The following is a 12,257-nucleotide window of genomic DNA, read 5'->3' on the forward strand; positions in this document are numbered from 1 at the left end:
TTTCCTGACTCCTAAAATCAAAGCATGAGCTTTGCTTAGGGTATTTTCTGAGATGAATGCGTCAGCAAATGCTTTTCTTGTTTTTCATAAATACACCAAATACAAAAACTATCATTTTCTATTAAAATCACATTTACTCCAACAGTGATCTGAACAGCAGCAACTTTAGGCATAGCCAAACTCCTCCCGGCAGTCTGTGTACTACAGTAAGCTGAGCAAGTGTCTCACCTACACTTGACCCAACCACAGGAGAGGCTGGAGGCCTCCAGTGAACTGAAAGCTGGAAGCAGTGATTCTGTTCTAAACCAGGGACTTCCAGAGGGTAGTGCATCTCCTCTTGCTGTGCAGCAATCAGTGCCAAGCAAGGTGCATGTCAGCTAAACATCTGTGCTGGCAACAGTTTCTCTTCAGTCTTGTCATAGCAAAACAAATGAACTGCCAGCTTTGGGACTAATTGTACATTTTGTTTGGGGGTACAATACCACAATTACATTTATCCTTCACACTTTGACAGTTTCTCCAAATGAAGTTTAGGATCACTTGTTCACTGTACATCACAACAATATTTACAGAGACTAGTAAAGCTAAACAGTTTCTTGGAGGAGCTTGTTGTAAGCCAGGGTATTACTCGTAGCTATAGCATTTTTCAGGCACTGCCAGAAGTAAGGCTGAGATCGAGGGTTAGTTGGCCATTCCAGGACGGAACTTCTGCACAGCCTCTTCCTCAGTCGGACATACCGGGACTTCTGCAAAACCTTCTCAAGAAATATCAAGATAATGACATCCATTTTTTCATCTAGAAGCCGCTGGTGGGCCATGTAAAATGTTGTTTTGAAGTTGCCGCTTTTAATATACTTGTTGGTTAGCACAAATATGGTCTTTTTGCTCAGCTGAATGCTCTGGGAAAGGTTGTCAAAGACTGGCTGTCCTGGGAGCCAATCCCTTCCTTCCAGGCATAAATTGAACTGTCTGGCTTTTTGATCTTCCAGCCTTTCAACCATTTCTGTCAGCACCCACTCATTCACAGCTGGATCTTCATTGTCATAGGCAATAAAAGCATCATAGCAAGCATCTGGTAAAGATAAACGCCGATAGCCCTTCAACTTGGCAGTGCAGTAATGGTAACTATACCACACATCCCAGAAATAGAGATGGCTCATCACTGTGAACACCATAAAACCTAGGATAGTTGAAGCTGACAGAGCATACAGGATCAAATACGAGGTGTCCAGCTCACAGGTATACAGATCCAAGAAAACCACGCTCCTTCCTTTGTGTGCCCCTGGGCCAGCACAGGTCACGTCTGTGGCAAGAAGAGGAATAGTCACTTGAGTCTGATTGATCCACCAAACAAACCACACGGCATCACAATTGCACTTGAAAGGATTGCCATGCAAAAGCAGCACCCTCAGGTTATTAATGACATTTTCAGGGAAGCTAGATTTCTTGATTATTTGGATCTCATTTGAGCTTAGGTCCAAGTATTTCAATTCAAAAGCATCTCTGAGAAAATGTTTGGTTAGCTGTTTAATCCGATTGTTTCGGAGCATCAGTTCTTGGAGTGTTGAAGAGCAATTGGACAGTTCTCGGGGAAGAGTAGTCAGAAGGTTATTGCTGAGGTCCAGAGTTACTAGTTTCTTCAGAGAGCTGAGACTCCCCCAGGCAAAATTCTTTAGCCGGTTATTGGTTAAGTTGAGGATCTTGAGTTCCGGAGGCATAGCTTCAAAAACACCATGAGGCAAAAAACTGAGTGAGTTGAATGAAATATCCAGTTGTTCCAGGCTAGTCAGATTCTTGAAGAATGACAAATATCTAGCATTTCCATCCATCCATAAAACATCTAAACGATTTCCTCTGAATTCTAAAATTTGAAGAGATTGACTTTCCATGCCTGTGTTAATAGAGGTAGAAATCTCATTCTCATTCATCATCAGCTTCTTCAGATAGGCCAAGTTTTTCATAAAACTAAGCATGTGGCTAACACCTTCTGCCACAAAATAATGTTTGTTATTGCTCAGGTCTAGAATTTCTAGAAATTTTAGCTCTTCAAAAGCAGTTGAGTATAGCAAGTCAATCCTGTTGTTAGAAAAATCCAGATATTTCAATCCAGACAAGAAGGAGAATTCACTTCCATTTAAAGTCTGACTTATTGCATTACCTGATAAGTTGAGGCATCTGAGGAAACTAAGACCACGGAAGTCTGAGGGATTAATAAAAAATATGTTGTTTCTGCTTAAATCCAGAGTTTCTCCATATTTCAGGCACTCTTTCTTAACTGAAGATTGGTAGGAAGCAGCCTCTTTGTCTTTGGACCTGCAACTTCGCCCATACTCATCATACCTGAAATAATGCATCTCTTGTAATACTTGCCTGTTGTATTGCTCTACTGAAATCCCAGGATTAGAGCAAAATCCATAAAAATTGCTTTCACCTGAAGAAGGAGAAATTTTATTCACTGAGAGGTCCATGAGTTTAAGAGCTGGGAATTTCTTGAGCACTCTCAGGTCAGCAACCTTAATAAAATTAGTCCCGAGATCCAACACTGTTAGATTTCTAAGACTGAGCAATGGATATAGATTTCCTTCCCTCAGTTCTTTAAAGACATAACCCCTGAGCCTCAGGGTTTCCAGATTAGAGAGTGAAGAAAATGTCTTAGACAGATTTAAGGTTGTAGAATACATCTTCAGCTCAAAATTAAAGGACAGATCAAGCACTACAAGGCTGGAGATAAATTTCAAAAACTGAGCATCTCCTATCTCCTTTAGGAGGAAATTTTGGGAGAGGTCAAGTTCTTTGAGGTTCCTGATGTTTTGAAACCAGCTGCTGGGTATGCTCTGAAGAGAATTACTGTGAAGTCGCAAAATTCTTAAATTTTTCAAGGAATAAAATGCCTTTGCATGTATCTCAATTGTGCTCTTGGGGCAGGGAATACAAGGATATGGGGCATTATAGCAACGTGGACAATTACCACTTAGATCAAGAATTTCTAGGTTGTGAAGGGCACTTAAATCATGTTCTTGAATCACTTGAATCATGTTATTGTAAATATACAATTCCTTTAAAGTAGATGACAAATTGGGTGGAATATGAGTTAAGTTGTTACACTTCAGGGATAGTACTGTTAATTTTTTCAGCTCCAGAAAGGCTGTATCTTCAATTTCAAATGAAACATTGCATGGATTACGGTAGTAACAGTTCTGTCCCAGATACAATACTTCTATGTTTCCTAGCTCTGAGAAATTGGCTTTTTGGATAGAAGAGATACTGTTCGCTTCCAGGCTCAGCAGACTTAAAGTAGTAGGAAGACCCTGGGGTATCTCCGACAGCTGGTTTGCATCCAAATATAATGACTTCAGTCTTGTCAGGGCAGCAAAACTGCCATTCTCAATCTTTGGGCTCTTGATGCACACATGATCTTTGGGCCCCATTCTGAAAGGCACACAGTTGCATCTGAAGTCAATCTCCACAAGATTTTCAAGACGAGCAAAGGATGTTGGATAGATATGGGGGATATGATTAATATTTAGGGTAAGGTTGGTAGCATTTGCAGGGATCCCTTTGGGGACTTCCATGAGACGCCGATCAGTGCAGTCCACTGTCACAGTACCTTCAGAGACTTGAACATCACATGGTAAACTTTTGGGAAACCAAGCTCCTGACAGCAGCATTGGAAATAGGAAGAGCAACACAAATGGCAATGCATTTGACATCTTTGCATGAGGTACCTAAACATAAGGAAACAGGGAGGAATTAATTTAATGCAATGAGAACATCTGCGTCAGACCACATATATAGCTAACCTGGAGTCCTGTCTGTCACACTGGCTAGAAGTGGATGTGCAGGTAGGATTAAAAATTTGGGGAAGGCAAATGCTGGTATTTTCTCAAATGCTTTCTTTACATGCTTATCACTAAGTATTGTAGTGGTAAGATAACTATCACTCTCTAAAAAATGAATCAAAAAAATCTGCTGAAAAAATGACAAGGCAGGTGATTAAAGGCTGTATCTCTGTGAATTTTCTTTTTTTTAAGGGGAAACAAGTAGTATTAAACATTCAGTAAAGTTGTTATTGTATAACAGCATAAATGAGCAAAGTTAATTTTTTGAAGCATATAAAAGATAGAGAAAATCTATAGCCACTTAAAAGCTAGTGTAAGTTTTCAAATTCACACTAACAGATGAGTGCCTAATTCAAATTTCATACTATCAGAAGGACTATTAGATTCATAGAATATAATCTTAGAATCATTTAGGTTGGAAAAGACCTTCAAGGTCATGAAATCCAACCATTAACCTAACATTACCAAGTTCACCACTAAACCATGTTCCTAAGTGCCACATCTAAACATCTTTTAAATACCTCCAGGGATGGTGACTCCACCACATACCTGGGCAGCCTGTTACAATGCTTGACAACCCTTTCTGTGAATTTTTCCAGACATCCAACCCGAACCTCTCCTTGTACAACTCAAGGCTGTTTCCTCTTGTCCTATCACCTGTTACTCGGGAAAAAAGACCAACACCAACCTTGCCACAACCTCCTTTCAAGTAGTTGTAGAGAGCAATAAGATCTCCTCCCAACCTCCTTTCCTCCAGGCTAAACAACCCCAGTTCCCTCAGCCACTCCTCATAAGACTTGTGCTCCAGACCCTTCACCAGCTTTGTTACTCTTCTTTGGACGTGCTCCAGCACCTCAATGCTTTTCTTGTGGTGAGGGGCCCAAAACTGAACACAGCACTCACCAGTGCTGAGTACGGGCAGACAATCACTTCCCTAGTCCTGCTGGCCACACTATTTCTGACACAAGCCAGGACACTGTTGGCCTTCCTGGTCACCTGTGCACACTGCTGGCTCATATTCAGCCACCTATCAGCCAACATTTCCAGGTTCTTTCCCACCAGGCAGCTTTCCAGCCACTCTTCCCCAAGCCTGTAGCGTTGTATGGGGTTGTTGTGACCCAAGTGCAGGACCTGGCACTTGGCCTTGTTGAACCTCAGTTGGCCTTGGCCCGTCAATCCAGCCTGTCCAGATCCCTTTGCAGAGCCTTCTTACCCTCAATCAGATCGACACTCCCACCCAGCTTGGTGTCATCTGCAAACTTGCTGATGGTGCACTCTATCCCCTAATCCAAATCATCAATAAAGATTTAACAGAACTGGACCCAATACTGAGCCCTGGGGAACACCACCTGTTACCAGCCACCAACTGGATGTCACTCCATTCACCACAACTCTTTGGGCCTGGCCATCCAACCAGTTTTTACCCAGTGAAGAACACCTGAAGTACACCTGTCCAAGCCATGAGCAGCCAGCTTTTCCAGGAAAATGCTGTGGGAAATGGTGTCAAAGGCTTTACTAAAGTTCAGGTAAAAATCATCCACAGCCATTCCCTCATCCACTAAGCGGGTCACCTTGTCACAAAAGGACCTGCCTTTCATAAAGCCATGTTGACTGGGCCTGATCACTTGGTTGTCCTGGATATGCCATGTGATGGCATTCAAGATGATCTGCTCCATAACCTTCCCTGGAACTGATATCCCCAGAACAGACTGTCAGGCCTGTAGTTCCCCAGATACTCCTTCCCGCTCTTCTTGTAGATGGGTGTCACACTTGCTATTTGATTCCATTTGTCAACTGGATAATCTCCCTGGTTATCCAGGACTGCTGATAAATCATTGAAAGTGGCTTGGTGAGTACTTTCACCAGGTCCCTCAGTAGCCTTGGATGGATCCCATCCAACCCCATAGACTTGTGTTTAAGTGGTATAGCAGGCCACTAACCATTTCCCCTTGGATTATGGGGGCTTCATTCTGCTCCATGTCTCTGTCTCTGGTAAAGAAGGCATTAAGTACCTCAGCCTTTTACTCAGCCTTTTGTCGCTATGTTTCCCTCTACATCCAAGAGAGGATGGAGATTCTCCTTAATCCTCTGGTTTTTGTTAATACATTTACAGAAACATTTCTTATTGTCTTTTACCGCAGTAGCCAAATTAAGTTCTAGTTGGGCTTTGGCCCTTCTAATTTTCTCCCTGCATAACTTCATGACATCTTTGTAGTCCTCCTGAGTTGCCTGCTCCTTCTTCCAGAGTTCAACTCTTTTTTCCTGAGTTCCAGCCAAAGCACTCTGTTCACCCAGACTCTTCTTCTTCCCTGTCTGCTTGCTTTTCAGTACATAGTGATGGCCTGCTCCTGTGCCTTGATTTCCTTCTTGAAGAGTGTCCAGCCTTCCTGGACTCCTTTGCCCTTCAGGACTGCATCCCAAGAGATTCTGTCAACCAGTCTCCTAAACAGGCCAAGGTCTTTCCTGCAGAAGTACAAGGTAGCAGTTCTGCTGATCTCCCGCTTTACCCCTCCAGGAATCAAAAACTATCATTTCATGATTGCTATGCCCAAGATGGCCTCCAACCATCACATCACCCACCAAGTCCTTCTCTGTTCACAAACAACAGGTGAAGAGGGACACCTTCCCTGTGTCAGGAAGTTGTCTTCCACAAACTCTGGGAACCTCCTAGACTGTTTCCTTTCCACTGCATTCTATTTCCAGCAGACATCTGTCAAGTTGAACGCTCCCATGAGAACAAGGTCTAGTGATCATGAGACTTCTCCCAGCTACTTATATAATATTTCATCTGTCTCTTCATCCTGATTGGGTAGTCTATAACAGACTCCACCATGACAGTTGTGCTTTGTTGGCCTTTCCCCTGATTCTTAGCCATAAATACTTGACCCTTTCATCACCGTCAACAAGCTCTAGACAGTCAAAGCACTCCCTAACATACAGGACTACCCCACTGTCTCTCCTTCCTTGCCTACCCCTTCTGAAGAGTTTATACTCATCCTTTGCAGCACTCCAGTTGTGCAAATCATCCCAACACATTTCCACGATTGCAACTATATCACATGTTTCCAGCTGCACAATGGCTTCCAACTCCTCCTGTTTGTTGCCCATGCTGCATACATTGGTACAGATGCACTTCAGTTGAGCTATTGATCCTGCCACCTTTTGGTGAAGCCCTAATTCCTGTGTGACTCTTCTGAGATGCTTCTGTGTTTCTAATGTGTCAACAACTGCTGCATCTCTGCTGCCATGTGGATCTCCAACCCCTACACCCAGCGAGATGGCTAAAAAGTATTCATTGCTGCTCTGACTGGCTTAGCATTTTACCCTGTTGCATGCAACTTCACAGGTGTCAACACTCTGGACCCCAGCACTCTGGACCCCAGTCTTCCAGGCTTGTTGATTTAAAGCTCGCATCACCCAGTTTGCTAGCCTGTTGGCACAGATTTCTTTGCCTTTTCTAGTCAGGTGGATCCCATCTCTCCCTACCAGGTTATAGTCATCAGAGAGTGTCCCATGATCATGAAAGCCAAAACCCTGATGAAAAAAACAGCCATGAAGCCAAATGTTAATTTGCACGATGCATCTGTTCCTGCCTGTACCCTTTCTTCTAACTGATAAAATAGAGGAAAAGAGCACCAATCCCTTTCAATCACACCCCAGAGCTTTGCAGTCTTGCTTGATTCTGCCCAGGTTCCAGCTTGTGTCATTCATGCCCTCATTAAAGAGTGTCTAGTGTCAGAATGGATGTATTGGTGACCTAGGCCAGTCAATGGCTATACTTCCATATGTTTTAATACCAGCTTGCATTTTCACTGCCCAATAAGGACAGAGGGCCAAGATGGCACTGTATCAATGGAAAGTGTAAAAATAAAAATCAAAGTCAGATTTAAGCTTGAGCATGTGCCATGAAAGACTAATAATCAGTAAATAATCAGAACCAAAATCCTACAGGCATTTAAAGAACGTTCCAAAACACACTCTCTATCTGTCAGGTCTTTGTGGTCTTGCCTACTTTTTAGATTTGTGTATATTATGGGAAGATCAATAAGCTTTTAATGTTCCACAACATACTAGTTACTTCCTCAGCAGCAGTCAGTGTCAAAGAAACCCTGTCCCTCTGGCCAGAGGCAGTCAGCTAGGCAAGCAGGCTGCCAGCCTTGGCTTGCCTTGCACAGGCAGAGGGGCCATGACCGCTTTGGTGCCTTGCACTTCTTAACTACCTGTGTCTAGTGCTGGTCAAGAGATTTAAAGATAGTAAAACCCACAATAATCAACATCATCATTTATCCCTGGAAAGCTCAGTGTTGAAAGTTTGGAGCTGCACAGCACACAGAATGCTCTTAAACAACCAGGATTAGTTAAGCATGCAATAATATTGACTAAATGTGAATACCCAGTTAAGCAGCTGAAAAATAGATGGTTAGGTAAAGTGTTCAAGATACACAGAAATGTGTTTTCTCTTTAGTTGGGACACAAGAACATATAAAGACCAGTTCAAAAACATGCCTTGTAGGTGACACAGATTTCCAGATTAATTGAGACTTCGTGTTCTATGCTCTGTCTACTTATACCAGTGTGTCCCCTGTATAACTTATGTTTCTGTGCTACCTGAGACAACTATGCTAAATCTACTTGCACACCTGTGTATCTGGAGGAGTGCTCTAGTGACTAGCAGGGCAGCAAATGTGAGAGAAGCCAGATCAAGTCTCTCACAGCACCACACTTCTGCTATCTAGATTCAGCAGCCAAATGGAGTCACTCTGGGTATTTGTTCTGTCAGCTTTTGAATAAAAAGCTTAAGTATAGAAGGAAAAAATGTAAAAGTCCACTGCAGACCTTGAATTCAGAGTATTGTCACATGAGATTCATATCAGTAACCTGGTAGTGTACACAGCCTTTCCTTTACCATGACTTTCCTTTCTTATTGTTAGGAAGTTCTACAGTGCTTTCTTCTTTTCAATAGATCCTCAGAAAAAAGGCAAAGTAGCTAAATGTCCCAGCTGGTAGCCATGACTGTAATTCATTCCATTACTCAGGGAAAGCTAACCTGGACTTACTGGGCTATTCCTGTGAATTCACATTTCATTATTTTCAACTCTTGTGAAGTCATTTGTTAAGAATCAAAATAACTTTTGTTTAGTTTACAACGATTCACTTCGGAAACTCAACCAGATGGAGGCCACTGGGTAAGACAGTTCACCAGTGTCTTCAGTGTGGTCTAACCAATCAACTTTAGAAGATTATTACTTTTTTTATTTACTGATGTAGAGAAGCACTTGGATGAAAATTATAAATAAGAATATTCAGAGTAAGTGGGGAGCCAATCTGGAGAAAATAAAATGCACTCATTTCCTCCCACCGTCTTACCTTTTTTTTTGGAACTCTCTTACCTCCACTAATATGGGCAGAGATGTGGGAGGGAGAAGAAAGGGCTCTACCATTTATATTAATTACATGGAAAATTGCAGATGTCTGAATGAAAAGGGACATTGCTGAAGAAAAATCTGGATATGTACTTGTAAATATTTTGCCTGCCTTCTTTTCCAAGGGACATACTATATTATGCATGACAAATACTTTATTAGACTAATGAAAAACCAAAGAGTGCCTATCCTAACTGAATGGCCTGTGTTGCCCCATCTCCTGCCTACCTACCTCCTTCTCTTGCTTTACTAGTCCAATGTACCCCAGGGGCCAGGGTCATTAGCCAAGGCAGGTGTCCATGGAGAATGGTAGAGACATGGCAGGGAAACTGCAGAGACTCTGCACTGCAGGACATGTCACTCTATCACACGGATGCCATTTACCTTTATCCATCAATGCAGGCCACAGCAGATGATGAAGTGTTGACCCTCACCAGCCACAAACATGGTGCCTGCAGCCAGCAGGGGAAATACTGACAATTACCATGAATCAAACTCCAGCACCCTGTCATCCTTTAAAAGAAGGAAGGAAAACCTCTGCTGCAAACTGGGAGACCACAGATTTGCTGCTCTTGAGGAAAAGTTAATTAGAATCAACCTTTAAATATTTGCTAATCAAATTAAAATTAATTCTGTCCAAGAGTAGAGTAGGACCTGGGCAAGATGAGATTGCAGTCTAGATTGCCACAAACTTTCTACGTGAACTCATATTTGACCACTGCATTCAGGCATCTGATTTCAGGCACTTACCTAAGTTCCTCAATTCATTACCATAAACTTGGGCTGCACCAACATTCAAGAGAGAGCAGGAGAGAGGGGAGGCCCCTCTCCAGGCGCTGCTCAGCTCTGAACATGGAGGGAGCTCTGCCTGACTACACACTGAACAGAGACTAACACTGCAGGTTTAGGTGCCTAAAATTAAATGCCATGAATCTGAGCCTTAAAAGTCTTGATAAATATGTTTGTAGGTTTCTTAAAAATAAAAAAATGCCTTTTGAGATGTTTGCAATGCTCAGATCTTAAACTCACACATACTGAAGTATTTTTAGGAACCTAAGTGTTGTTGCAGAGCCAGCCTAGCTCCTACCATCTTTGTGCTTCATTTCTTTTTATATCTTTCTGTTTCCTGATACCCTTTTAATGCATCAGCTATTTCAGATGTAAACTGTTATATTCTGGCGCTGTGTCTAACTATTTGCATGTGTAACACCTTGTCCCTGTTATAGTATCAGAACAAATAAAAAATATTGTTTTAATTGGAAGAAACAAGCAATGCCGATTTGTGCAACATCATTGCAATGAGAAGTTAGTTTAAAAGTGAGGCTGGAGGTATGCATGTGAACTGTCCTTTTCTCTGTGATCTGTGCTTGGCTTTATAAGAAGTTCAAAAAGCACTAATCTGCTGATATTAACTAGCACATGCACAACCCCATAATGACTTAGGGTACTCTTCAAATATTCAGCAACAATACAGCTAGGTGTTTCTGAAGGAATTTTTTCTGTAGGTGTTCCATATGTATTTTAAAATGTGAAAGGGGGAAAGGCTAGAGAAAAAAGAACACCTCAGAAGTTATAACAATTAGAAAATACATTATAATACTCGTTCTGTAGCACAGTAGTACAATTAAATGCTAACCAGTTAGTATTAGCAGAAATAATTACTTTCCTTACCTGACCGTATGTATTGCAGCTTCTAAATACAATAGTAAATTGGAATATTTCGAAAGCAGAAAAGGAGATCATGTTCTTGAGAGTCTTCCATGAAATTCCAGTCAAAGAGGTCTAAGAGCAAACTTAAAATGAAAGTTTAACCCACCATTTTCTGTGTGCTTCTAGGTCTGGCAAATTTGTTGCTGGAGGAGACTGTAAATCAGAGCAGAAGCAAACAGCATAAAACGGGTCCCCACTGGTTCAGCTCAGGTGCAGAGGAGAGTATGACATGACATAACTCACTCAAAACAACAGCAGTAATCACTACTCTATCACTACTCTATCACTACTCTTCAGCTGGACTGTGACTTGAGAAATAATTAAATGTGAAACGACTGCTGCAACCTACTTCCTCAAATATTTGTACTCTAAATTAAAACAACAGTACCCCATTTACTCTTCCGCCTCCCATAAAAATAACTGAGTACTCTTATTTTTTCTCTTTTAAACAAATTCTCACATTACTCATACATCCACGCGCTGTTGTGACAGAAATGTTTTTCCTTTTGGACTCATGCTGCAATTTGCTCTCTTCTTTGCTACTTTTGAACAGTTTTCATTTCAAACTATGTATTTTACCTAGTTACAGTGTCATACCATGAAGAACTATAATAAGACCTAGTCCAAGAAGATGAACATCCAAGCCACAGGGAACCACAAAGGAGGGCAAATGTAAAATACTCGATGACAGAGCGTAAGATCAATCAGCTTGGAGATAAATACATTGCATAAGGGTAACATTGCCTTCAGACAGCTAAGATTTGCAGAAGCTCAAGTTCCTTCTTTCCTTCCCTGCCTCCCCCCCTCCCCCCCCCCAACCCCTTGCCGTTTGAATGTAAGCTGCACAAACAGATAGAGAGAAATTGTTATTTGGTGTTAATGGTATTGTACATTTGGAAGTTCAGTAATTCTTATTCTTATTATTAGTGGTTAATTTTTGTTGCAAATGCCTTCAAGAATAGGGACAGATCTCTTAAGTTTAATATTTTGTGGAAGAAATGTCTACTAAGTGAATGGGATTTTGGGGAAGGAAATAAAATAAACCAAGAAAAATGGATAGTGGTAAAGACATAGGAAACAGTATGCAAAAAGGTGAAAACTGCATGGGAGAGTGTAGAAAGGATCAAGTTAAAGATAAGATGGACTTAAGCTGGTAATGATCCAGCATTTCATGGAGCACAATGTCTGTTTCAGAGTTTCTTACTTAGAAGTTCCTATGTTTAACAAGACAGACTAGTTCAATGACTAGGATAATTATCAGATGGTTTGGTTTGTCATGTCTTCT

General features: G+C 41.6%; 1 protein-coding gene across 1 annotated transcript; it reads right to left on the bottom strand.

Annotated features, from left to right (window-relative positions):
• Positions 1 to 471: 471 nt before the first annotated feature.
• Positions 472 to 11,208, bottom strand: TLR7 (toll like receptor 7). The gene is given in 3 exon segments (XM_010175260.2): positions 472 to 3,725; positions 9,647 to 9,767; positions 11,075 to 11,208. Coding segments are annotated over 3 exon segments (3,396 nt in total). The 3' UTR covers positions 472 to 584.
• Between the last annotated feature and the right edge of the window lie 1,049 nt (positions 11,209 to 12,257).

Source organism: Antrostomus carolinensis, unplaced genomic scaffold (genome assembly GCF_000700745.2).
Source record: "Antrostomus carolinensis isolate BGI_N321 unplaced genomic scaffold, ASM70074v2 scaffold4999, whole genome shotgun sequence".
Classification (NCBI taxonomy): Eukaryota; Metazoa; Chordata; class Aves; order Caprimulgiformes; family Caprimulgidae; genus Antrostomus; species Antrostomus carolinensis.